The 24,297-nt window shown below is 42.9% G+C and overlaps 2 protein-coding genes across 2 annotated transcripts in view; both read right to left on the bottom strand.

Annotated features, from left to right (window-relative positions):
* Positions 1-13,171, bottom strand: part of antxr1c (ANTXR cell adhesion molecule 1c) — a 33,374-nt gene extending 20,203 nt beyond the window's left edge. Inside the window, exons 1-7 of the mRNA XM_047609695.1 lie at positions 11,845-13,171; positions 2,760-2,831; positions 1,497-1,568; positions 632-713; positions 465-495; positions 305-378; positions 76-144 (exon numbers count right to left, since the gene is read on the bottom strand). Coding sequence (XP_047465651.1) covers positions 76-144; positions 305-378; positions 465-495; positions 632-713; positions 1,497-1,568; positions 2,760-2,831; positions 11,845-12,002 — 558 coding nt within the window. The 5' untranslated portion in view covers positions 12,003-13,171. The remainder of the gene's footprint in view (positions 1-75; positions 145-304; positions 379-464; positions 496-631; positions 714-1,496; positions 1,569-2,759; positions 2,832-11,844) is intronic.
* A 2,286-nt stretch (positions 13,172-15,457) lies between these two features.
* rbp3 (retinol binding protein 3) lies at positions 15,458-23,726 on the bottom strand. The gene is made up of 5 exons (XM_047609764.1): positions 20,965-23,726; positions 17,590-18,964; positions 17,145-17,335; positions 16,672-16,814; positions 15,458-16,386 (listed from the first exon to the last, which is right to left on the bottom strand). Exons 1-5 carry the CDS (start codon positions 23,724-23,726, stop codon positions 16,061-16,063), a joined length of 4,797 nt encoding a protein of 1,598 aa, XP_047465720.1. The 3' UTR covers positions 15,458-16,060.
* Between the last annotated feature and the right edge of the window lie 571 nt (positions 23,727-24,297).

The raw sequence follows: 24,297 nt of genomic DNA, 5'->3' as shown, positions 1-24,297 counted from the left end.
TTCTTTTCTACGTGCAGAACATTTGGGCAACGCGAACGAAAATATACTTGCACAGATTTCTTACATCTGTATTACCTGTGTCTCATTGAAGTCTTTGACGCCAACACAGTACACGATCGCTCCAAGAGATCTGGCTTCCTCTGCCTGATGGAAAACACAAGCGAAAAGCGAGTGAGTGAGTGAGTGAGTGAGTGAGTGAGTGAGTGAGTCCCAGAAAACGAGAGACGGGAGAAGTGCTGCCTCTGGATTAGTAGTGACTTGAGCTTCAGCCTTTTGGGATATGCTGCTTGTGTGGATCTGTTACCTCTTGTTGTGCAGTGATGAGCTGATGCTCCTGCAGCTCTCCGTCTGTCAGAGCAATGATTACGCTGGCTGTGCCTGAAATACACATAGAGTCGTACTCTAAGTTCAACGTGCAACTTTATTTGAAGATTTCCGCAATGAGCAACTTATTTGACACTCACCAAAGTTCTCCTTGCGTATCTGCTCATTTGCCTTTTAATAAAAACACATGTTCGTCGTTAGGCCAGAGATAAAGTTTCAGATTCAAACAATGAACTTTGTGTTCTTCTGTACTTATTAGATGGACTGGCGTTGTTGAAAACATGATCAGATTAGAACAAGGGCTTACACTCTGCAACCCCAGGTGCATGAAGGTGTCTCCCCCAGGAATCTCTTTGTAAAGCGCGTTCAGACCCTTCCTGATGTCCTTTCTGCACAGAAGGGAGAAAATGTTTTAGAGGGAAATAAACTCACCTTACAGATAAAGATTGTACAAACTAGAGCAAACGAAATACAATACAACCATGTTGGCTCTATCTTTTCACTTTGGCTGGATTTATACTTCTTCCACCGCTAGCTAATGTGAGCTGGGAACGCCTCTGTTCCGAACTGAACTTTGGTCAACACATTAGGATAATTGACAACATGAAAGAGGACACAAAACTCTGTCACGCAATAAAAATCTATTTTATCCGACGAGAGTTACACTGATGGCCAGCGTTCAGGTTTGTGTCAGTTTGGGGAGCATCTGCTTTCACTCTGCTGTGGTGGTTTGAGTTTCCTTCGCAGCTGATTGTTTCTCTTGTGTAAGGTCTCTCCACAGGAGAATAACATTTATCTAAAGACAAAAGCAGCTTATGTTAGTAAGTTGCTCTTTTTCAACCACGTTTATTAAATAGGCACAAATAAGCGAGCGGCCGAAGGTGATGATGAGGAGCAGCCGTGCGTCAAACCTCATGAAACGTGGCCCCTGAAGTGTGCGAGTCAATCATTATTCGCGCCATTTACTGCTTCTCAGATTTGTCAAGAGAATGGGATGACGTGAGGTCACAGCCACCTCGACCTTTGACCTCTAAAAGGGTGAGTGGGCATCTTCTTTCAGAAGTTCCCTTAAGGTTTATTAAGCTATTGTGTAAAAAAAGGGATATATACAACCTGAAAACAGCACAGAGGCATTATCATTACACTGATTAAAAAAAAAAAACCTAATTCACCTGTTTTCCGTCAGCTTCATGATGGTGGACGCTCTGGAGGAGAATGTTATGAAGGACATCCTCAGCATGGGACTAGAAAAGGTGAAAGAAGAAGAAAAACATCATCGCGCCCGTTATTTAGCAAACAGCCAAAAACGGCACCAATAAATGATGTAAGGACTCGGGCAAAATCCAACAACTGCCTTCTATTTGGTCAGTCCACAACATGCAGTGTTGGTAAAACAAACACTTCGACATCATCTGAGATTAATCAGAAACATTATACTTAACACTTAGTAACAGTAATAAAACAGAAACAACACATCGCTTTCTCAAAAACATAAAATAAATATATGGCCGTAATCCATCATGTGCTCTACGCTCGTGTTTTCATTTTAACAATGGACATCTCATAGGAGACAAATAACTCCACTTCTTTTGAGGTCCCTCCAGCACTCTGTGTGCCATTGTTTTGTTGCTCTGAACGCGGCCCAGCACGCAAAGACACCAAGCGACACCACACACGAATGTGAAAACCTCTGTGCGTGACAATGATATAAATGTTGATACCGCGCCTACGTCAGTGAATCTTCAGATGTGCCCGTTATTTTTGTTTACTGCTACGTTTGACAGCTTGATCTGCAGCGCTGTTGTTTGTGAAAGGCGGCAGATTTGCGCTGTTTGAAACGCTGCCGTATTTGTTTAAAAGTCTGAGAGGGATGGGCCTTTGCTGCGACTGGACCGCAAAACTCCAGGTGCTGGACAAAGCAAAGTCACACACGAGCTTTGAAAGGACAGATGTGAGCATTTGCTGAAATGTTTTATTCGGGACCCAATGTTGTTGTTGTTTGTTTGTTTTTTTTAGTAAAAAGGAGTTGTAGGAGTCCACTTTAGGACTTTTCATTGTCCAGGCTTACTATAAAAATAGATCTGGGTAACATTTTTACAAAGATCTGAAATCCGAGAGACCTTCCAGCCCATAGTCACTGATGGTTCCCCAGCAAACCCCAGACATCAGCTCTGCCACTGCAGACTAAGTGACTCATCAGCCTGGATGCTGATTGACTTAGCATATGGCCAGATGTAGCAGCAGAGACAGATTTTTACTTTGCATCACCGGGGTGACTGCTATGTGCTCTACAGAGTGTCTCGGGGCCCCAAGGAAGTTGAACGCGAGCCATCGAGGTTGTTTGGAGACCAATGATATGGTTTCCATTCATTTCAGATGTTACGGTCCATCTATGTAAGTCCACCTTCTTTGCTGACATGTGAAGCGCCTCTTACCTTTTGAATTTCTCTGCTAAATTCTCCACAAAGTGGTAAATTTCATTCCAGTGATCCTTCACACTGCCAGATCTAAGGGAGAGGGAAAGAGAAAATCAAACAAAAATGTCAAGAGAGTAATCATCAGTGTGTATAGACTACACCACCATAAGAGTCACAGAAATCAAAATAGATAATATGAACAGTTTTGTTTATATTGTAACACAGTGAGAACAGGAGGAAGCAAGAATGATCTCAATGCTTAATGTGACACATTTATTAAGAAAAGGCCATTGCTAGGCAGCACTGTGTATAAAAGACTGTAGTAGCCCTAAAGTATCATTTCTTTACATCCATGACAATTGATTTGCAGAGAAAGAACTCAAGCAAAACACCAAGGTCTAAGCAATCTAACAGACAAACACTAACCTCCATATGGTAGAGCATTCAAACTAGAAAAATACGGCCAGGCAGGCCAAAAACGACAGGGGGTCAGACCATTAGCTCCACAACACGGAAAACGGGCTGAATGTAGGATAGGTAAAACACAACTTCACTCTCTGTCACTAACATTCGCAACTGAAGATTGTGGTTGATTAAATAGAAGGAATTTTACTTGTATTATTCCACCGTGGCCATGAACAGACGGTATTAAATATAGCTTCAGAAGCGGCAAAGTGGAGCCACCGCATCCTGTTACGAAACCTTTAAGGAAAACCTAAATTCTGTTAAGAACATGGACCTTCATGTCCATGTATCACAAACACCATTTGAGGAGTGACTTAAAATAATAGTTAAGTGCAACTGTGAGATAAAAGGGGCCAGTGAACAATTTGGGATCCTCTTGTATCCTGAATGAGCCTCTGGGGGTTGAGGAAATAAGCCCAGCTCTCCCTAGGGGGTATCCATAAATTTGGACTTTTATAAAATGACTCCCCACGGAGATGCCTTCATTTCCTCTGGGCAGATAGAGTGAGTGTGTGTACTTGAGCCAATTTTATTAAGTGTGAGCATAAAGGGAGAGGGCTTCAGCCATGATGTGACTAGTCACCAGGTCATCTGCTAACAAACCAACCCCAGAGATGACAGTTGGGAAATGAGCTAATTGACCGTGGTAAAACCTGAGGCCACTTTAGAGGATGAAGAATGGTTAGAATACAGACCGAGGCTGACTCAGTGTTATTCTAGGTGCTGACCAACTGATGTAACAGCCTTAAACACACTGGACCAGGCCACAATTGGCGTGTTGATGTTTTTCTGCATAGGACAGAAGGTCAGTGCTAATTTATGTCCACAGGGACGAGCGAGCGAAAGTTTTCTTTTAGTTTACATGCTGAGTCAAAAGGCAAATATATTCACAGGCCAAGCAAACATGTCTTTAAACAGTAGGTTTGCATCAGTGTGATGGGAACCAATGAGAACCAGACTAAACAGTGGCTGTTATCCCACTTTACCTTTTAGTTCCCAGCACACACAAACGTTCAACAATCTGCCTGAGAGACACAACGGAGATAATAAACAGATTCTAATTCTTCAATGTCTGCTTTTCACGTTTTTAGCTCAAAACGTTTCTCCCTGCCTTCGCGTTTGTGTTATCTACACAGGAACCAACGCAGCCTTTCTCATGGGAGTTGCTTTGGAAAACAGCTCAAGCCACACGGTCACATTTTGACTAATGGTATCTGTCTGCAATTGAGAGTGACGGAGATTAACTCAATGTTGTTTTGTGTTTGGAAGTGGAGGGGGAATGGTTTGGCCAGGCTTGGGGGAAGGCACAGTCAGGGAATACCAGGGAGTTTCCCATCATGCCTCAGTCATTTGCAGGCTTTTTATTTTGCCAAACCGAACTCTGGATTTTTATTAAACGGTCTGTTCGGTCGATTCATGTTTTGTGTCAGTGTAAGACATCAATTTCCTGCCGCTTTGAGGCCTCAGATGCAATATGACATATTCAAGATAAGATTAATACACAGCAGTAGTTCATCATAGTTTGACACTATGTCTGACTTATACTCTCACGTATTCTGTGCAAGAGCAACAGTAGCTACAGTAATATTCACAGGAGTAAGCTCATTTTATCAACAGAAGAAAATCCAATGAAAACAAAAAGCCTGATTGCTGAAGAAGAATCGGGTTTTCTTTTCCCGTGGGCCACCCATACTGGAAATATGGACTCTATTTTCAAGAGTATACAACACGTGTTAAGTGCGTTTCTGTTTTCACTCATCTTCTTCGTCTGAAAATTGCAAGTCAACTCAAAATCCGATCAGCGTTTTCTTAGTGTTGTTCTGATGACATGAACTGTTTTTTTTTTTTTTTTGTTTTACCCACATTAAAGCTTACATTCCTGTGAGGCTGACTGAGCACAGACAGAGGACAAGACCTTACAAGCTAAACAAAATCCTCCCAGAGTAAAAAAACAACCAAAAAAAGGAGCGGTGTTTAGCTCAACAAAATGTGCAGCGCAAACAGAAAGAGTCACAAAACGGCTGCACGCTCACATGCATGAACAGACACCCTCCGACCTGCAGGCACGGCAGGAGCCAGCTCCTAGCGCAGATTGTTCCATTACAGCAACAGAAGAGGGGGAAAAAAAAGAAGAATAAAAAGTATACCGCTAATAGTCATAGGCAGAAGTGTGGAGATCATGTTTGAGTATTTATTTAACGTGAGGGTGAATCAGAGGACTCCCAGCTTTGGTTTTTAGCTGCTTATCTTTAATTCTGAACCACAATGGCTGTTGTTTGCCTTGGAACGGTTTCATTGTCTGTGGTGGCTGTAGTCGTGGGACTGAGGCCTAGCTTGCAGTTTCACTCACCTGTCCAAACAGTTTTGGGAGAGGAAGTGGTCCATTTTATTCTATGATTCTTGATGAAACAATTTTCTGTGGTACCTTGTTCCCCCGCAATCCCTTGATCTAATTTTAATGATCCGAGCTGAGCACTGAAGTTCAGCAGTTTGGAGTTTGGATGTAGAAAAAAAAAAGAAAGAAGAGAGATTTAAGAGGTAAGAGAGGTCACATTTTGCCGACAAAGTGATCAAGCCCAACAGCATTGTTGGGTTATGTCACAGCAAATCGTCAAAGCCGAGCGACAGTGTTTTCTCAGTTGGAGCGGGATGAAAACCATGTGTCTGGTTGTATGCCATTTGAGAGCAGAGAGAAAAAAATACATGAGAAAAGAAAGGAAAGAACAAGGGAAAGGTGAAGAGGCTTGTCTGTGAACCAAGAGTAAATTCACCTACAACTCTGTTGGCGCAGTGACGAACCTGTCTGCCAGGGAAACCATAGCGATTCAATGAAAACCTCGACTCCAAGTCCAAGTCTCTGATCTGATTCAGAGAGAATGACCACTAGACTACCAAAGCAAGAAGTAAACAGCTGATTATATTGTGTGGTTAACATGTTCTTATTCTTACAAACGCTTTGATCAACATCCCTGTTAATGAACCATTATCGCCAAAGGGCTAGTTTTCTTTTGATTTCTCAGATTTTGAATTTGCCATTAAAAATAACATAATAACCCAGTTAAAATTAAAGCCAAATCAAGCAGACAAAACAGAAATACGGCCATGAAAAAGGCTTCAATTAAAAAAAAGAAAGAAGAAGGAAAGAGTAGAGAGCTGAGCAATGCTGAACGTAAACATGATTAAAACAGGCTAGAACAACGGATTTAAAGTATCCCGATGAACATAGAGTGCTAAACTTTGTGTCTAAGAAAAACAACTGCAACTTAACTTTTGAGATATTTTAGTCTGACACTAAAATGTGATGTTGTTTGCCATGGGTCAATGAAAAGAAAATACACAGAGACAGTGTATAATACAAGAAAATGATCCTCACTAAGTGAGATAATAACCTTTGAAAGACGAATTCACTTAAAAATAAATGTAAAAATAAGGGTTGGGTGAGTGTGTGAACCTAAAACGTTGCCTCTAGTGACAAAGCCACAGATATTGGAGTGTTTTAGCGCGTCTCAGCTCATGTTTGTCTTTGGTTTTACAGCCTGCAACTTTAATGTGCTGCTTCATTCAGTTAATTGCTTTCATCAGCCTCGTTTTCAGCAGCAGCCAGCTGTTTTCAGGGAAAAACTTGATCAGCCCACTTTATAGCACCAAACAAAGAGAGTTCGTGAACTAGCTGAACTAATGAAACATCTAGCAGGTCTGGAGCTGGTGGCACCTCAAACAGATCGATACGAAGCCCTTTCATTTTGCCATGTTTATACCCATCCAAGCGAGCACATGTGTACATACAGTAGAGGGGTTTGAACCGGTCGCACATGCTGCTAAACCTGCTTCTGCAACCACAAACAAAAAATTGCTTGAATCACTAACATTGGCTTAAAACAAATGTCCAAAAGAACACTACTATGTCATCTGCGTATAAATAAGTTTTCTGTCAAAGGTAGGTTAAAGAAGTCAAATTATGTCATTGTTTTGTTTACAAGTTTGTCTGCTGCCTCCAAGTAGTCAAACATTTCATTCAGTTTGCTTTATGGGGCCTTTAAGGTGCCCATTATTTGATGCCAGGTAACTGCTAACTACATCAGTGATCTTGTAATAATTACAGCCCAGTTATTTTTATTTAAGATGTAACCTTTTCCTGGTCTTTTATTTCCCAACCCACGTCCCAACAAAACTCCCCTAGGGAAATGGGCTAATGGCATGTGGGAAAAAGCTCCCTTGGTCTGAAATCTCAGCGGCTCAACTTCGTTCTCACGCTTCAAAGTGCGAAAGAAGGAGAAGAAGAAATAAAACAGCTCCACTCAGGAGGCCGTCTGCCATTCCAGCTGGGTTTAGCCACACCACCCCAGTCTGCAGCCAATGGTGGTGCTCCAATTTAACTGAGTGGGCACAAGGATTTGTTTGTCTAAAACCACTAACCTACTTTTACAACCATTGCAGAAGTCAAAGTCTTTACTGCGTGATTGTTGAGCTAATACTGCGTGTCTACTCCAAAACCAAGAGGAATTGTTTGGTGGAGAGGTATTTGAGATGTGTGTCAAAAAACAAGACTTTTTTTCCTTTTTTTTCTATGAATACACTTTGCAAAGCACCCTTTCTATAACTCAGGAAGAGTCATCTATCAGATATTAAGACGACATTCATCCACTGTTGTCTTGACAGCATGATATCCTTTAAATGGACATTTCTTTGTGCTGTAAACACCAAAGCAACATGCTGCAAGAGGCCAGGAGACAAACGCAGAGCGGGTGTCATTCCACAGCTAGAACGTATTCCGAAGTATTTACAGACTGCAGCTGCACTTCTGGTTTTCTGCTGACTTGCTTGGATTCATTCAGCATGACCCAACGCCCAGCCAGAGAAGAAACTTGTGACAACATCAACAACAACAGAAACAATTAGCAAGGATAACGACAAGAGAAAAACGGCTGTGATTTTAGAGAGGTCTGAGATAAATCATTATTATTAATAGCACCAGTGATTCGTAAGAAGTACTTTGTGCATCTTAAAATAACAATACAGGGATACCATTCCAAGCAAACAAGAACAGAGAGTGAAGAAGTAAAGGGTTGGAAAGCGAAATCAAAGGAAAGAGTATGGAAAAGAAAGGCAGAAAAGCTTTGGAACATTTCCAAAACAGGAAAGAGGGGATATATCTCAGCTTCAATACTTTCTGATCTCCTACTATCAAGTAGATCTTCTTGTTTTTATATATAAATGTTACTATTACTACTACAATGCATTTACTTATCAATATTTTCCATCCATAGCTATATCGTGTCATTACAATGTGCAACAAGATCCCGTGACCCGTGCCTAAATAAGAACAATAATAAAATAAACATGAGGTGAAAATTAGCATTTGGTCTATAGGTGAATTCCTTTATCTGCCATGAACACACCCAAAACCATTCCTCTGGCAACATGTTCCATATAAAACAGCACGCAGCCGCCCACCAGCTCTGACTCAGCAAATATACATATTATACACACATGTAGCAACGGAGGGCTTACAGAGTACACAGCGCACGACTGCAGAGCTTATGCTTTCACAACTTGACAGTAAAAGTGACTAAATCTCAAAACTTTCTGGCAAAAAGTCCTGGGCAGGAAGTCACCAGCCACTAACAAGCAAAACTAGACATGAATGTTTATAGCCATGCTAACTGTGTACGTGCTGAACGATCATGAGGTTGATAATTTGAGGCTTTACTGGAACAACTGCGCAAATCTGATGATTCTCTGACTTGATTGGGTCGATTTCTTTTGTCAAATGGGGTCGTGTTTACTATGTTGGTTACAATAAGTTCCACGTTCATGAGTTCTCACGTGTTTGTTGATGTTTTGAAAAATACCAAATTTGGGTGGCAAGTTAATATATTGTAATTTAGTGATTTTTTTGACTTTTCTTCATAATTTCATGAGAAAAAAATGTTGATATTTCCAACAGACTCATCCTTTCACTAGATATTTCTTTTGCATGAACTCAAGAGCTTGAAGGTAGCAGAAGTCCTTCTTAGCGAGTGTTAGCTTGAACACTGAACTAAGACAACTGACTTAGCAAACATACATTAGTTACAGTTACAGAAGAAATCAGTTAGCTGCTGTGGTACGTCTACTTGAGAACCATATACCATGCACCACATCAAAGGGGTATGATGTCACACTGGATGGCGCAGTATCCCTACACCCCATAAGTTCCAAGGTTTCATTTAATTACATCATCATTTTTTAAAGTGTCATTTTAACCCTGTTTTTGCACCTACATCATGTATATGTGTCTGTCTACATACTGCTGCATCTGTGTCCCATTAGAAATGACTGCCTTTGTTTAAAAGTTTGTTTAAAATTGCGGTTTGACACCCACATGGGGCTTTGGCTTAAAAATAAGCTCAACCTTTACATTTGTTCAATTTCAACCTTTAAGGTCTGTCGCTGGAAGTTGTGTCACTGCCCCCTCGTCCCTTTGGGTACCGTAACAGCCCCACTTTCCTAAAGGAAAGCTATCATATATAACGGAGCAGTTGAAAATCACGTGTCTCGCTGAAGTCCACATTTTCCAAACCCAGTCGTAGATGTGCCAAGTTCAAGTTGGCAACCATACAGCCATTAGCAACCTTACGTACCCTTCAGACTGCATGTTTGAGCCATGGAATGACATCATCTGCCCAAGTCTGCAATAAATGCTTTTGGAGTCCACTTTACGAGCAAGCGCAGCGGTACCTTCCTTCATTACTCACTCATTATCCTTTCCTCCTACAACACACACTTAGCAACTATTGGCCCTATCATGATGTCGATACTTAATTTCACAAAGTCCCAAATAAAGTTCAGTGCGATTACTTTAAGTCATGCTAGTCCTCAGCTATCCTTTGTGATTAGAGCTTACAGGGAGACTAGCATGCTAACACGCCTCATGTCAGACCACTAAAAGCGCTGCTGTTAAGCTAACATACAATATATTACGCAAGCACTAACAAAGGTTAGCTTGGATGTTCATATCTGAGTAGTCCATTGTGTATTCTGGTCAAATGAAGATCTGTGAGCAATGTAGTGACCTGCATCCCCCAACAACCTCCTCTCAGTGATCTTTACACCTTCCATATGGATAAACCAGACCACTGAGTTCGGGATGTGTCTCATAAAACCAGGTCAGGCCTCAGGGATGGGGATGAGGGCTGGCAGTCAAGCGCAGAGACATGATTCTAATGAGCTTCCTCTTGTTTGAAGTCCACAAATCATGCTTCGTTAGTCACCCCCTGAGTGGGTACCTAAGCACGCAAGCGAGCTAACAATAGCATCAGACAATAGAGAGCTGTTTCCTTATTTGCAGCATGTGTCAATGTTTACCTCACGGCACAAGCCAAATGCAGCCCTCCACATCTGGGGAGCAGTCCTGTGATTTGTGTTTTTGTTTTTTGCCTTGGGAACAAAATACCAGGAACACTTTTGAAGGTCCAGTGATGTTCAGTGGGCACAGTAAGCATTGAGAAGGATTGAGTCCTCTTGGGGCTATCAGTGAGAAAATGCACTTCGATTGCAACCACTGCAACAAGTTAAGGTTAACTTCTAGGAACTGCGTGAAGCCAATCATTCCTCCAGCCCGCCCTCAGATAAAAAACGCAGGCCTTTAAAGGTGCTGCGTGCAACATCTCCTTCTCCAAATTAAAACCACATTTTCTATAAATGTTGTTGCTTCCTGTGCTTTCTTGTTCCCCCACCCTGCTTCTGTCACTGCTCTATTAGTGTGGGAGGGCGGATAAGAGCTGAAGCAGCAATTTGCTTTAAATCCAGGTAAAGATAATCTCAGCATACAGCAGGCAGTCAACAATTAAGTTTTATATTGCACATAAGGATGATTTAAAGTGCTCACTAGAGGATGACCGCAAAGGTAGACAGCGGCCACTCGAGAAGCTTCTGTGCTTTTCACTGACATTTTATTTTCTCCCCAGCTGCTGAAGTCCAGCGCAGAGATGTCATACAACCACAACATTTTTCCTATGTGGGCGTGCAGAGTGGAAATTAAAGAGTGAACGGTGAGCAAATAGAAAAAAAAAAAAAAAGTCCCTGTAGATTAAGAGGAAATAAAAGAATGAGTCTGTTTTTTTCTTTTTCTTTTCTTTTTGTTTTTTTTTTTTTAACCAAACACCAAACACTGAAGTTGCGGGTTTAAAGCATTGCACCGAGGTCAATCGGTTCTTGGAGCATCCAGATCGTCGCTGCTGTTTTGCTTATTCAGCAAACTGCGCTCTGGACGTCAGCCTCCATGCATCTACCAGCGTCACCGCGCGCGCATGCACGCACGCGCAGATGCAGCGGCGTTAATAAACCAATTCAAGGTAGTTAGTCTACACTTTCCCCCCGACCTCTTAAAAACAACAAAGCTCAAAAGTTTAACTTTTCTCCACACTTGACGTCATTTTCGAATCAAGAGCCTGACCCACATATTAATAAAAAAAATAAATAAAACTCGCAGTAAAAGCCCTATCAGCAGCAGAAATGTTACATTATCTTACTTTTTTTTTTTTTTTTTTGAGTTTTGAGTTTTGCTGCTTACTTACGCCACAGAAACCTTTCAATAATTCTATAACTTTTGTGTACTTATGGAAAGAAACTGGTGCCGAGCCCCGGTTCCACTTACTTATCGAGCACAAAATATAGGTCAAAAGCGCCCTGACAGGAACTCTCCTCCTCCTCTTCGTCCTGCAGCTCCGGCTCGGCTATAGCGGATGGAGAAAAGAGCAAAAATAATCCGAACAAAACCAGAGCAAGACGGGTGGTCAACAAAAACGTCGCCATAACTTTTCCTCGAAAGTTTCGGTGGGAGGGAGAAAAAAAAGTGTAATTCCTTGGTGGATGAAAAGAAAAAAAAAACGAAGCAAACGTAGTTCAGTGGGTTTTCACATCCCAGAGACAGCAGAGATGCAACAAAGACAACAAAGGAAGGATGCAGGCGATGCTTCCACGTCTCGTATTCTTAGCTCACTTTACAATCGCGACCACCCGCATCACCCCGGTCCCGGTGCCAGCTGGACGGATGTTAGGTCTCAGAGGGGATGATCAGAAGACAACTTTGGTTCTTGCAGTTCAGAATCCACATGCACGGAGGGGGGAGAAAAAGTTTTCAAAACGACCTCTTGTGCAGCAAATCCACTTCCAATCCAAGTGCCAGCTTAAGAACGGATAAAACGATGCGCTCAGAAGTTTCCCGTCTCAAAAACAGAGGTGTCAAGAAAAACGGTGTTGAGAAAGAAAAAAAAAACAAAAACAAAAAAAAGGCGAATGGATAAAGCAGAGCTGTGTTTGGCGCTGGAGGAACTGGGAGCCCGGGGGACAGAGTTGGCTGAAATGGTCCAGGTTTCATATTTCATCCCGAGGAGGAGAGAGAAAAGATTTTGCGCCTCCCTCGTGAAGGAGACTGGCGCATGTTGGGCTGTGGAGAGTGAGGGACACAGGCTGGGGATGATCTAACTGCTCAGCACTGCACCCACCAGTCCTCTTCAAAGCGGCTGGTTTCTTCAGCTAGTGTTTTAGCACATTGTCCTCATTTGTCCACAGTTTGTTTGCTGCCTCTTAACTGTGGCACGGCAGCATCCTCTGTAATTACTCCTTCGCGAACTAAAAGGCTGGAATAAGAGAAAATACACAGATCAGCCACAACATTAGAACCACCGAGACGAGACGTAAATAAGATCGATCATCTTGTGACAATTCAATGTTCTGCTGGGAAACCTTCAGACCTGGGAATTTGTGTGGATGCTATTTAGACATGTACCACCCACTAAGACCAGACCAGGCCCCCCCACCCCATAGCAATGACACTCCTTGATGGCAGGATGCTAATGAAAAAACAAAAATTAAAAAAATTAACATAAAAGCAGCACGAAGTGTTGGTCTGGCCTCCACATTCACGTATTCAAATATCTGTGGGATGCACTGATCCACAGAGGACCCTCTCCTCAACCCATAGGACCCAAATCCCCCCAAGGCCCATTAACATCAGACACCACATGACCCCCTTAGAAGGCACAGGTGGTCATAATGTTATGTTGAAGGGCGCATTGAATGGGTGAATAACATACAGTTACAGGCAGCTCTGTAATTCTTCAAGCAAGGCGATGCACATTTCTGAGAGATCATATTTTTCCCATTTTGGATACGCTAGCTCCAAAAAATTCAAGATGCTCCTCCTCACCTATACTGTTAGTCCCTAAATGCCCAAGCTCGTCCCTTCTCAAAGGGCAAAGTGCTATTCATCAACAGGCAACGCAGTTAACATCTCGGTGGCCCCACGAGGGCTGACAGACGTAAGGCTACGGCAGTGACGATGTGCTAAGTTGAGAATGACAACATGATGGCCTCCACCTGGCGCTACTCTGCTCACTCAGCCCTGTTACATGTGGTGTGCATCACTCTTTAAAGTAGGGAAGTATGACAACAGCACCCAATTCAAAATGAAAAGAAGTTACCTCTCTGAGAATAAAAAACTCCCAGATCCCCCGGGGGGTTGAAATGGGCCGCAGGCTCTCAATGACTCTCAGTTCCTTCCGCCGTCTGTCTGTTTTGTTGTTTTGTAACTGCTGAAACATGCGCAATATCTCCGTATGTGACTGCCTCTTAATTGACGCAAGGATATTTTTGTTCGGAATCAGATTGAAACAACCCTGTGTGCACTCAGATCCAAGGAATTTGACTTTCCTTACTCTAATATAGGGTATATGCAAAATAAGAAAAGAAACAAAAAATAGAGTAATGCAAGCGATATAACTATACATACTCACTTGCTGCTTCATCAGGTACAATTGTGAACTCATTTTAATATAACAGTCCTTCACCCAACCCTATGATCATCCTATGAGGATGTAGTTTATGGTGCTGTTAAACTGAATTGAGTGTGTTTGAGTGTTTATTTTATTTAAACTAGCATCACTGACTGCAATGAGGATTCTGCCGAATAATGATACTACCAACCACAGGCCTCACTATAAAAATACATATTAATCATGTGCTCTTTCAGTCACTGAATACCAAAGCCTTCATGAAGCTTTTGTGGAAAGTATTTGACTGTGACTAGCGACTAGTGAAATGAGAGCTGAGAACAAAGTGAATATGCAAAAGCAGACAAAGTGCTGGAGAGAGCAGCACCAAGGCATCCGTCCTCGGTGCCATCTTCACTGATCTCCAGCCTAAAGGAAATAGACTCTGTGGTGAGACAGTTATTTAGTTTGTGTCTAACTTTGTTTTAGTGGTTCCATTAATTCGTGTGCTCATTTATATCAGCCTCACTGCACCGTTCAATTCCATACAGACATAATGAATGGATCTGTAAATTAAACCTTTCCTTTACTGCAGCTTCTACATTTTAAAAGGGTTTTTTACTTCAAACCTGGACCATTCTCAGCACCTTTAACTTTGAACTGAAAAGGATGAGGTGAAACCTGAAGTGAGCCCAAAGTGTGAGTTATTATGACCGAAGTATTTCCGTTTTTAATACGTTTCGCTGAATTATTTGTTTGTGCAGGAATTTTTATATTTTTGCAATGATTGACAGATTTGCTCCGATGGCGTGATTTTCCTCTTCCAGAGCCAGAACGTTTATTCTGGGAAACAGTCCCGAAGCTGACATGTAATCTGCTCTCCCGTCACTTGTACACACACCAGACAGACAAACAGATTCTTCTAAGCCTCTCTTCTTCACACGATCAATCCAAGAAGGACTGCCTCTCCCCCACCCCCCCACCCCTCACCCACTATTCCCATTAACCCTTTGACCCCAGACTCCACACATACACCGACTTATCCCTGGCTTAACTGGTGCCTTCTTTTTTGTGGTTTGTACTTGAATGTGCGGCACTTCCCAGAGTCTTGGCCTAATTTTCTCATATTTCCTACATCCATTTATTTACTCATATTCGGTCTGACTCAGAGACAAGACCAAAGAAACCTTTAAATATTTAAAGGCAAAGATTTGACGCAAAATATACCAAGCAGATTTTGTACGTTGCTGTTTATTTTTATTTACGTTTATGAGTGTTTTTTCCCCGACAGTGGCATGTCTTGGAATATGTGTATATGTTGTCTCTCTGATGAACTATGTGCTGCAACTCAGAAACTAAACCAGTGAAAGCACCAAAACTATTTCATGCAGGTCTAAACACAGCGAAATCTTCACATTTGAAAACAACTTTTGCAATAGTAAAATTAGATTTATTATTTGTTCCGCTGTAAAACACAAGGCACGCCCCACTCAGTAGTGTATTTCAGTTGTTTTTTTTATTTGTCTCAACATTGGAATTGATACAACTCAAGTACAGGTCCACAAAGTTCACTGCATCGTGGACATACGGCCTGTTTCATCACCAATGAGGACATCACATGTCGATGTTCCTACCAATGCTTTATAGAGGTCCTGATTCTGAATATGCAGCATAACAAATGAAAAGCAGACTCCGTTTGAGAGCATATTTGTCTGTTTGCTTAATCTGTTTTCTGCTCTTATGCACGTGACTTGTCGTTCTGTTGTTGCGACTAACGTTTGACGCAGACTTGATCGCGCTCCCTTCACAAAAGGACCTCGTCGACTTTCCAGCGCCACACATTCTCAAAACCTTCGACAATCAGAGTAACGCAGAAAAAAAAACTACACAATCTGCTGTAGAACCTTTGCTCTACATTAGAAACAAACTAAGAAGGCTTAGGTATCGAGAGAACGATTAACCGATTACACTTTGTACCTAACCTACGCTGTTCACTCCTTAAGCAAGCCTAGATTTTAGACTTTGAAACCCTTTGGCTGCCAAATCAAAAGTGAATGCTGAACCCCCCCTCCCCTTCGATTTATTTTTTCAGGACATGCTTTACTTTTGTCCTGCAATGTGCTTGTTGAAGATGCCCTTGGCGGCCTCCAGGGCAGCGTCAGCTGGGACTGGAATGTGTGGTGCGATGCCAGCTCCCTCCCAGGCGGGCCCAGCAGTCGTGTCGGAGTGGACGGTGGGGATGCTGAGGAAGACGTCGGTCTCAGCAACCTGGAAGGTCTTGGGTGGGTGGGAACCACCGGCGGTGGTCTCTCCAACAATCATGGCACGGCCAAGCTTCTTCATGATATAAACAAACTCCTCTGCAGCACCAGAAGTGGATCCGCTGGTCAGGATGATGAGGCTTTTCTTGGAGCCGTACCTTTTGCCTAAAAGAGATCGGGAGGAGGAGGTGGAGAATGTCAAAGAGATGAGATGGAGATGGCGTGCCATGAAAAAGAACAAATGCGAGACGGACAAGAGAAGAGAGTAGCAAAATGTGACGCATGAAGAGCTGAGCTGAGAAGAACTGAATGTACAAAACTGAAGAAACAGATTAAAGTTGTGAAATAACGCTTACTTTACAATAAAAATTTAAGAGTGGCTTTACATCCAGACAGCTCTCCAACTTTAGAGACTGCAATTATGAATAATAGTGAGTTTTTCTTAATTACCAGTGAGCTCAGTCAGTGTTCGGAGCTCTGTGGTGGTTCCAGATGGTCTGTCGTACAGCTTGTCCAGCACAATCTGCTTGTCGTCATCGAAGAAGTAAGAGCAGAAGCCTGCGATGGCTGTGGTTGGGCCTCCAAGGTTGTTCCTGATAAACCATTAAAAGAATCGTAGAAAGGTTGATTCTTGATGAAATTGAATGATTGCTATTTCTCTTTGAACTTTTTATTCAGCACTAGAAAGATCATCCCAAGTTATCTCATTTTATGGACAGGTTCTTATAGGTAAAAAGTAATACTCAAATGAGTTTGTTGAGAAGTTAACAATAGGTTAAAAATAATGCACTGATTATCTTTATTTAGACAAGGGCTAATGAGCTTCAGCAGCTTTGGAGGATGATTTGTATACCAAAACGGACAAGCAGAGTTTTGCTTTGAGAAGCTTTGACTGTACGTTCTCTGTGAGCAGGATTACCCACCTGAGGTCCATAATCATAGCGTCAGTGTTGACAACTTTGTTCCAGACGTGCTCGACAATAATCTGGGCGATGGGTTTCACCTCCTCAAAGTCTCCAAACATGTCAAAACGCAGGTAGCCAATGTTGTTCTCAAACACGTCCGTGTGGAAGGAGACTTGGATCAGTGCAATGTACATCTCTGGGGTATATTCCTGGGGAGAACATCAGGCTCCAATTTAAGATTTGTATTTTTAAGTAAAATCACATACAATGCTTCCACATTTTATGATGTGTATATAATTTTCTCATCAGACTATACATTTACAGTGTGTTTACTGCACGGAGATAATATCTGACTTTCTCCCAAAATCATTTGGACAAATTCACGGTTCTGCACCTGTACTTTGTGCTTTAAACACCAGATAATTTTCCTCAACAGAAAATAGTTGAAATATATGGGTCTTACGATTGCTGGTAGGGCTGGAGCGTTGCTGGTTGTCTTCAGGCTCTTGTCCCCAGACAGGGTCTTCAAGTCGGCCGACAGCTTTGTCTCCAAACTGTCCTTGGACACAACCATGCTGTACTCGCCATTTTCCACGAGTTCTTTCAGCTTTGTTGCCACATCTGCACCAATGTTTTCAAAGGCATAGTTCTCGGCAATCAGGGTTGCTGCTCCATCAATTATGGTGGGAACTTGAACACGGAGGTTGACGATTTTGATGGCAGTAGCGAGGGCGTCCTCTGCATTGACCTCCACATCCGGCGTCACACCCGTGACTTCCCAGGTGGAGCCGGTGATGGGGTTGATCGACTTTGCAGTTGGCACGGTAACGTAGAAGTCAGTGTCACCCACTTTGAGTTTGTCAACTTTGACTGAACCCCCGGCTGTCTTCTCACCCACAACGGTGGCCCTCTTCAGGTTCTGAAGACAGTATGCAACGTCTTCGGCAATGCCATTGGTGTTTTTGCTGGTGAGGATGATAAGTGGTTTGACTGTGCCGTACCTCTGACCCAGCAGTGTTGACATAGAAATCAGCTCGGTGGTGGTGTTTGAGGGGCGGTCATAAATGCTGTCGATGTGAATTGGAGGCTCGGCTTCAGTGAAATAAGACACAATGTAGGAGATTCCTGAGATGTCTCCACTGCTAGTGTAGCGCAAGTCAAAAATCAGAGCTGAAGTGGGGAGGATTTTATTCCAGACAAGGTCTATGAGCATAGGCCCAAGCTTTTCAGCAACCTCCTCCCCAAGAATGTGGTCAATCCTCAGGTAGCCGATGTTGCCCTCCAGGATGTCCAGCTTGATGGAAGTCTGTAGGACGGCAATGAGCTGCTCTGGGGGCAGGGGAGGCATCTTTGGGGGAACCACAGGTACATAGTTCGGCTCATAGGAGACCGCCAGGCGCGGGTCACTGACTGTAGTCTGGACTCCAGAGGTGAGGACATTAGCCAAGGATTCCTCATCTGGGATGTTGAGGACCTCTGTGTTGCTGCCGGCTGCTTCAATGGCCTCCTTCATCCCCACCAGCTTCTCAGGTGAGCAGTAATTGTTCATGACAATTTTTGCCAAATCTACAATAAGAGTCGGGGGAAACGAGGCCTGGATAAAGAAAACATTTCCTAAAACTAGCAGAGAAGCCACCAGAAAGAGAGACTTTGCCATTTTTGCTGATTTAGTCAGACGAAACCAGAATAAATGAGAAGAGGAGGCTGTTGAGCAGAACCTCCTTCTCCAAACAGGCTCCTTGTCAAATGGCACTGTTTTGGCTGCAAGGTTTCTGTTAGTGCACACATAAGAGGATTTTCTCCACAATAAACCTTTAATCGTATTATCCTGAGTACCTCTGTAAGGCAATAACAACTTAGCCAAGTAGGTGTAGTAACAAGAAAGTGTTGCCAAAGATACTGGTCTTAAAACTGAACAAGGTATTCCACAAAAACCTACTTAAATGTTTCTGATAAAGTCTGTTTTATAACTGACAAATTATCTAGTAAAGGATTAAAGGTGGTGAAAATATTCATTCCACCTGCATATGTCACTCATCTGGAAAAGCGCTTAGTGTCTGTGTGTAAATGGGGGCTAGTGATGTCTGATCAATTTATGATATTTTTGTTAGAACAGACGAAAATGTTCAAATAACCCATCTACTGTCAAAACAGAGGTAGCTCATGTGTCCCACTCAGGAATTTTTTCAAAAAGGTAGATCCTGTCAATAAAACAGCACAACAGAATTCTTTATTATTTCTTTATTGACAGACACATTCAAAGGCAGTAGTTCAGTTTAGATCAGAGGCAGACAGGAAGACTGAGCTTAGGTTTGTTTGGTACTGGCTCCATCTGCTGGTAAGTTTTATAGTTGAGGTTCAGAAAAACTCAGAAATCATTCACTGAACAGATGTAACACAATATCCAAAAACCTGTCAGGGATACCACATGACACAGCCAACAGAAAAGTCATCTCTTTATACCTGGCATTTAAAATACGATCAAAGGGAATCATACATGATAATACAATAATAATAATAATAAGAAAAAATGACATGTCTATGAAAACTGCAGATGGAAGCATTGGAAGATTTAAAGTGCTAAATGTTTTGATTTTGGAAAACTTTTTTGATGTAAGAAATCTTTGGTAAATTCTGATGAAATAGAAGTACATATGAAATGAGGCTCTTTTAATCCAAAGCTCTTATGTGTTGCTTTTAATAATAGGATGTACAAGTAGATTTGAAGTTCCCATCTCATTCCCAGCCTCATGCTCTGGATTCCTCCGTCTAAAGACCTCACAATCCTTCTTATCCCTTCCCTTCAACTCCTTTCATCCACCCTCTCACCCCCTCAACCCCACCCCCGTCCATTCATTTCCCTCATGTCCTGTCAACCAAATTAACTCTAATGTCTACAGTGTATAGATGCTGTGACATTAAAGGGATATAGTCACTCACCGTATTCCCTAGAGTAGGATGAAAACGAAAAGGCGTTTTTAAATCGGTCCAGGCATTGCAGCTGTTGGCTTTAGCTTAGCATAGGCGTTGTAATGTAGAGTAAACTCGAGAATTTTCATAATTACTTCTTGTGACCTGTACATTCAAATCGAGTACAAATGTCAATGCAATCAACATGAAGGGATTGCCAAGGGCAGATATAGATTTGGGACTTTATTCCGGCAACGCATGCGCAAAGACACCACGCAGCACCCGAAAACCGGTCACGGCGGTGTGTTGACGGAAGTTGGGGCTGCACGGTGTCTATGCGCCTGGCAGTGGTGCTTTGCCGGTGCTTCGCCTGAACATAGTCCCAAGTCTACTCTAGGCAACCCCTTCGTGTGAAGTGCATTGGCATTTGCACACGATTTGAATGTACAGGTCACACGATGTAATCAGGAATGTTTTTTTTCCCCCATCTTTTTTGCGAACGACTGGCTTGTTGGCAACTCTACATTACAGCGCTTATGCTAAGCTAAAGCTAACAGCCCCGCTATTGGTTTAGTACAATGCCTGGACCGATCTTAAATCACCTTCTCTCTCTTATCCAACTCTGGGGAATAAGGTGAGTCACTAAATTTCACATAGGAGTGAAGAATCCCTTTAAACCTCTAAAACAAAAAGGGATGATTCAATGTCAACTCTGCAGTACAAATGCATCTCATTTCCAGTTAAAACAAACTAGTAGGAAAAACACTGGATGGTGCCTTAAAAGGATTAACTGATGAAAACATGTGCAAGGCCCCACATGCCCCACATAAAAACACTGATGTGCTGGCTAAACACTAGACAGCTTAATCTTAACCTTTGATCTTTTTTTTTTTTTTTTCAAGAAAATTATATTTCAATACTATTTCACTTGACCCTCTTCGGCAACCTTGATGTTATGATTCTCTGCGCAACAGCAAGTGCATCATTTGCCTGAGCAATGACATGAGGCTCGACCCCTGAGAAGCTCCATGGTTTGCCAGTGACGGCACTCAAAACAACCTGGTTAGGGATGGAAGCGTACAGGATGCTGTCCCCAATCTGGTAGGCTCCACTTGATAAAGACCCCCCGATTGTTGGCTCCCCAATAATTGTGGCCCGATTAAGGTCCTTCATGGTGCGAGCGAACACTTCGGCTGCTGACCCGGTCATATGACTCGTGAGGATGAAGATGTCCTTGGAGGATCCATACCTTTGGCCCCTGACATGAGGCAACGTCATGACTTCGGTCATCGTGGTTGTTGTGCGGTCGAAAACAGAGTAAAGGTGCCGCAAAGGTTCAGCGTCAAAGAAATAGGTACACAAGAGGGGGACAGCTGTTGAATAACCACCGGTGTTGTACCTCATATCAATTATAAGGGCATCAGTGTTTACAATTTTTCTCCACACTAACTGTATGAGCTGGGGCCCAATCGCTTTTACCACTTCTATGTCTGCCATCATGTCAAACCTTAGGTAGCCAATGTTACCTGGCAAAAGCTCAATTTTAAACAGAGTATCAATTATATATCCCACTTCTTCTGCTGTAGGTATCTTTGGAACTTCATGAAGCGATTCAGGCTCAACGTCGCAGTGGAAGACATGGAGGCGGTCATCACTTGAGGTCTCTTGAAGATCTGCTGTCAACTGGGATGCCAGCGATTCAAAGTCGACCACTGAACGGTACAGTCCATCAGACCATTTAGTTAATAACGCCTCGCCAACCTGTAATGCCACGTCATGAATTGCGTAGTGTTTTTCTAACAGTTCTCCAGTCTCTTTTATGAGTGACTGCAGTCCTCCGTGAAAATGTGCAATCTCATGAACATGGTCCACAGCTTCCTCAGCTAGCACAATGGCATCAGGGACCACTCCACCTCCCAGCCAGCACTCCCCATTGTTATCTATAAAGTTTATGAAAGGGACAGTGATGGCAATATTGGTTCCTTCAATCTGAAAGGTCTTTGAATGCATCAGCATACCAGATGTTATTTCCCCAACAACTGTGCCACAGTGTAAGGACTGTACCAGGTAGGCAAACTCTTCACCGACGCTTGCTGTGTAGTAGCTGGTTAACACATAAACCCCACGCTTAGAGCTGTATATTGGACCTGTAATTACGGGCAGAGAGTCATATTCTGTTGTTATGTTCTGCATTCGGTCATATATTGTGAAAAAGTGATGCTCCAGCGAGGAGTCCTGGAGGTAAGACAGTATAAGGGCTAGAGAGGTAGAAGATCCACCGGTGTTGTAGCGTAGATCAATAATCAGGTTATCAGTGTCTTTGAGGGGTTCCCATACATATTTAGCCACGAGTTCTTCTAGTTTAGACAATGCAGCTGTCTCTACAAAGTTGTCAAAACGCAGATAACCAGTATTGCCAGGCAGGATTTTTACTTTGAACACTGTATCGATGTATGCTCTTAATAATCCAGGATCATCTGGGACTTTATAAAGCTCAGTGTCCTCCTCTTCGGTTGCAGCAGTGTCTTCCATGTATCTAATGATCAGTCGTGGGTCTTCGGACACAGTCTGTAGATCCTGGTTGAGTTTGACTGCTAGGTCTTCTTCAGATACAACAGAGAATAAATCTATAGACTGCAAATGTTGAAGAAGGGCTGGAACTCTATCAGTGAACGCATAAAACCTTGTGATTATGTCGGAGGTGCTTTGCACAGCTTTTGGAATGGTGTTCCTTGTGACCAGAAGCAACTTAGCCTTTGAAACCGCTTCCTTGGCAATGACGTTGACTGTTGGGGAAACGCCAGTCACTTCCCAGCTCTGTCCTGTGACTGGACTGACGGATCTTGCCACAGGGACGGTCAAATAAAAGTCTGACTGAGGGATCCTGATCTTTTGGACTTTTACTGAGCCACCAGCGGACCTTTCCCCAACGGTGATGGCCCTCTTGAGGTTTTTCAGTGTGTATGCCACTGCCTCAGCAGCCCCCTTAGTGCGTTTACTCGTCAAAATAATCACATCTTTCTTCTTGCCATACCTTTCCCCCATTATTGATGGCATGGTCCACAGCTCGCTGGTTGAATTTGAGGGCCTGTCATACACAGTTTCAATATGAATGGCGGGGTCGGGGTCGGAGAAATAAGACACTATGAAAGGAATTCCTGACAGCTCTCCAGCTGTGCTGTACCTCAGGTCAAAAATTAGTGAGGATGTGTGAACAACCTTGTCCCAGATGATGTCCCGCAGCAGAGATCCAAGCTTCGCTGCTGTCTCTTCCCCAATGACCCGATCAAGCCGCAAGTATCCAACATTGTTTTCCAGGATATCCACCTTAGCAGAGTTTCTGACCAGCCGGATCAGCTGTTCTTTCGGAAGAGATGGCAGCTTTGGTGTCATCACAGGGACAAAATTGGGCTCGTATGACACAGCCAACCGCGGGTCATTAAGCGCTCCTTGTACTCCGACTGTGAGTACAGCTGCCAGGGTCTTCCTATCGGAAATTTTCAGGATTTCTCCGCTGTTAATGGCTTGTTGGATGGCCTCCTGCATCCCAACCAGGTTCTCTGGGAAGCAGTAGTTCTCCAGGAGAATCTTGGCCATTTCTAATACAAGAGCTGGCTGGAATGAAGAGTTGACGGGCAGAGTACACAGGAGAAGCGTCAGTAGCAGCGGTGGAGCTGCGTGTCGCGGCATCTCTTCGTCAACGCTGACGATCATTTGTCTGTGGTTTTCATAGGAGGGAACATGTCATTGTCATACATTTCTGAACAGCAACATCAGCATAAGAGGATTTTGTTCCCAATAAACCTTTAATCGCTTTATCTGTAGTGCTTCAGCTCACAGACAATAGCACGCAGAACAAAAATTGGTAAATGGGAGGTGCATGGACATGCACTAAAACGGTCCTTATTTTACTTACAGTGTCGCACTGTGGTTTTATTTGGTCTTGAATCACTTGTCACCATTTGCCAGCTTTACCATAATGCACCATTGAAATTCTTATTCAAAAGCCTGATCAGAAAGTCTTGCACTCCTTCACCTTCCCCTCCACCTCCTCCCCACTCTCTCTCCCCTGTTTGTTGTTGAAGCTTATGGTGGTGTATTTTGGTGCTGCTGGTAGCTTTAGGGGTTATGTCTGGGTCGCCTCACTGGTGACATGATTACACAGTTTGCGGACACGTGGCAAAGCCTTCTTAAAACACATGAAGGATCAAAAAGCACAAGAAACAAAAGGATGATTGGAGATTTTTTTTCCATCTGGATT

This window comes from Mugil cephalus, chromosome 16, assembly GCF_022458985.1.
Source record: "Mugil cephalus isolate CIBA_MC_2020 chromosome 16, CIBA_Mcephalus_1.1, whole genome shotgun sequence".
NCBI lineage: Eukaryota > Metazoa > Chordata > Actinopteri > Mugiliformes > Mugilidae > Mugil > Mugil cephalus.
The sequence above is the reverse complement of the archived record's forward strand: the minus strand, read 5'-3'. Positions and strand labels throughout refer to the sequence as shown.

Bases quoted from the DNA above. Each gene is read 5' to 3' on its own strand.
- rbp3 (XM_047609764.1), bottom strand. From the start codon at position 23,726: ATGCCGCGACACGCAGCTCCACCGCTGCTACTGACGCTTCTCCTGTGT. The intron at 17,336-17,589 runs GTAAGACCCATA...TGTTCTCCCCAG, and splicing joins CTCCAGCCCTACCAGCAATC to GAATATACCCCAGAGATGTA. The intron at 16,815-17,144 runs GTGGGTAATCCT...ATGGTTTATCAG, and splicing joins GCTATGATTATGGACCTCAG to GAACAACCTTGGAGGCCCAA.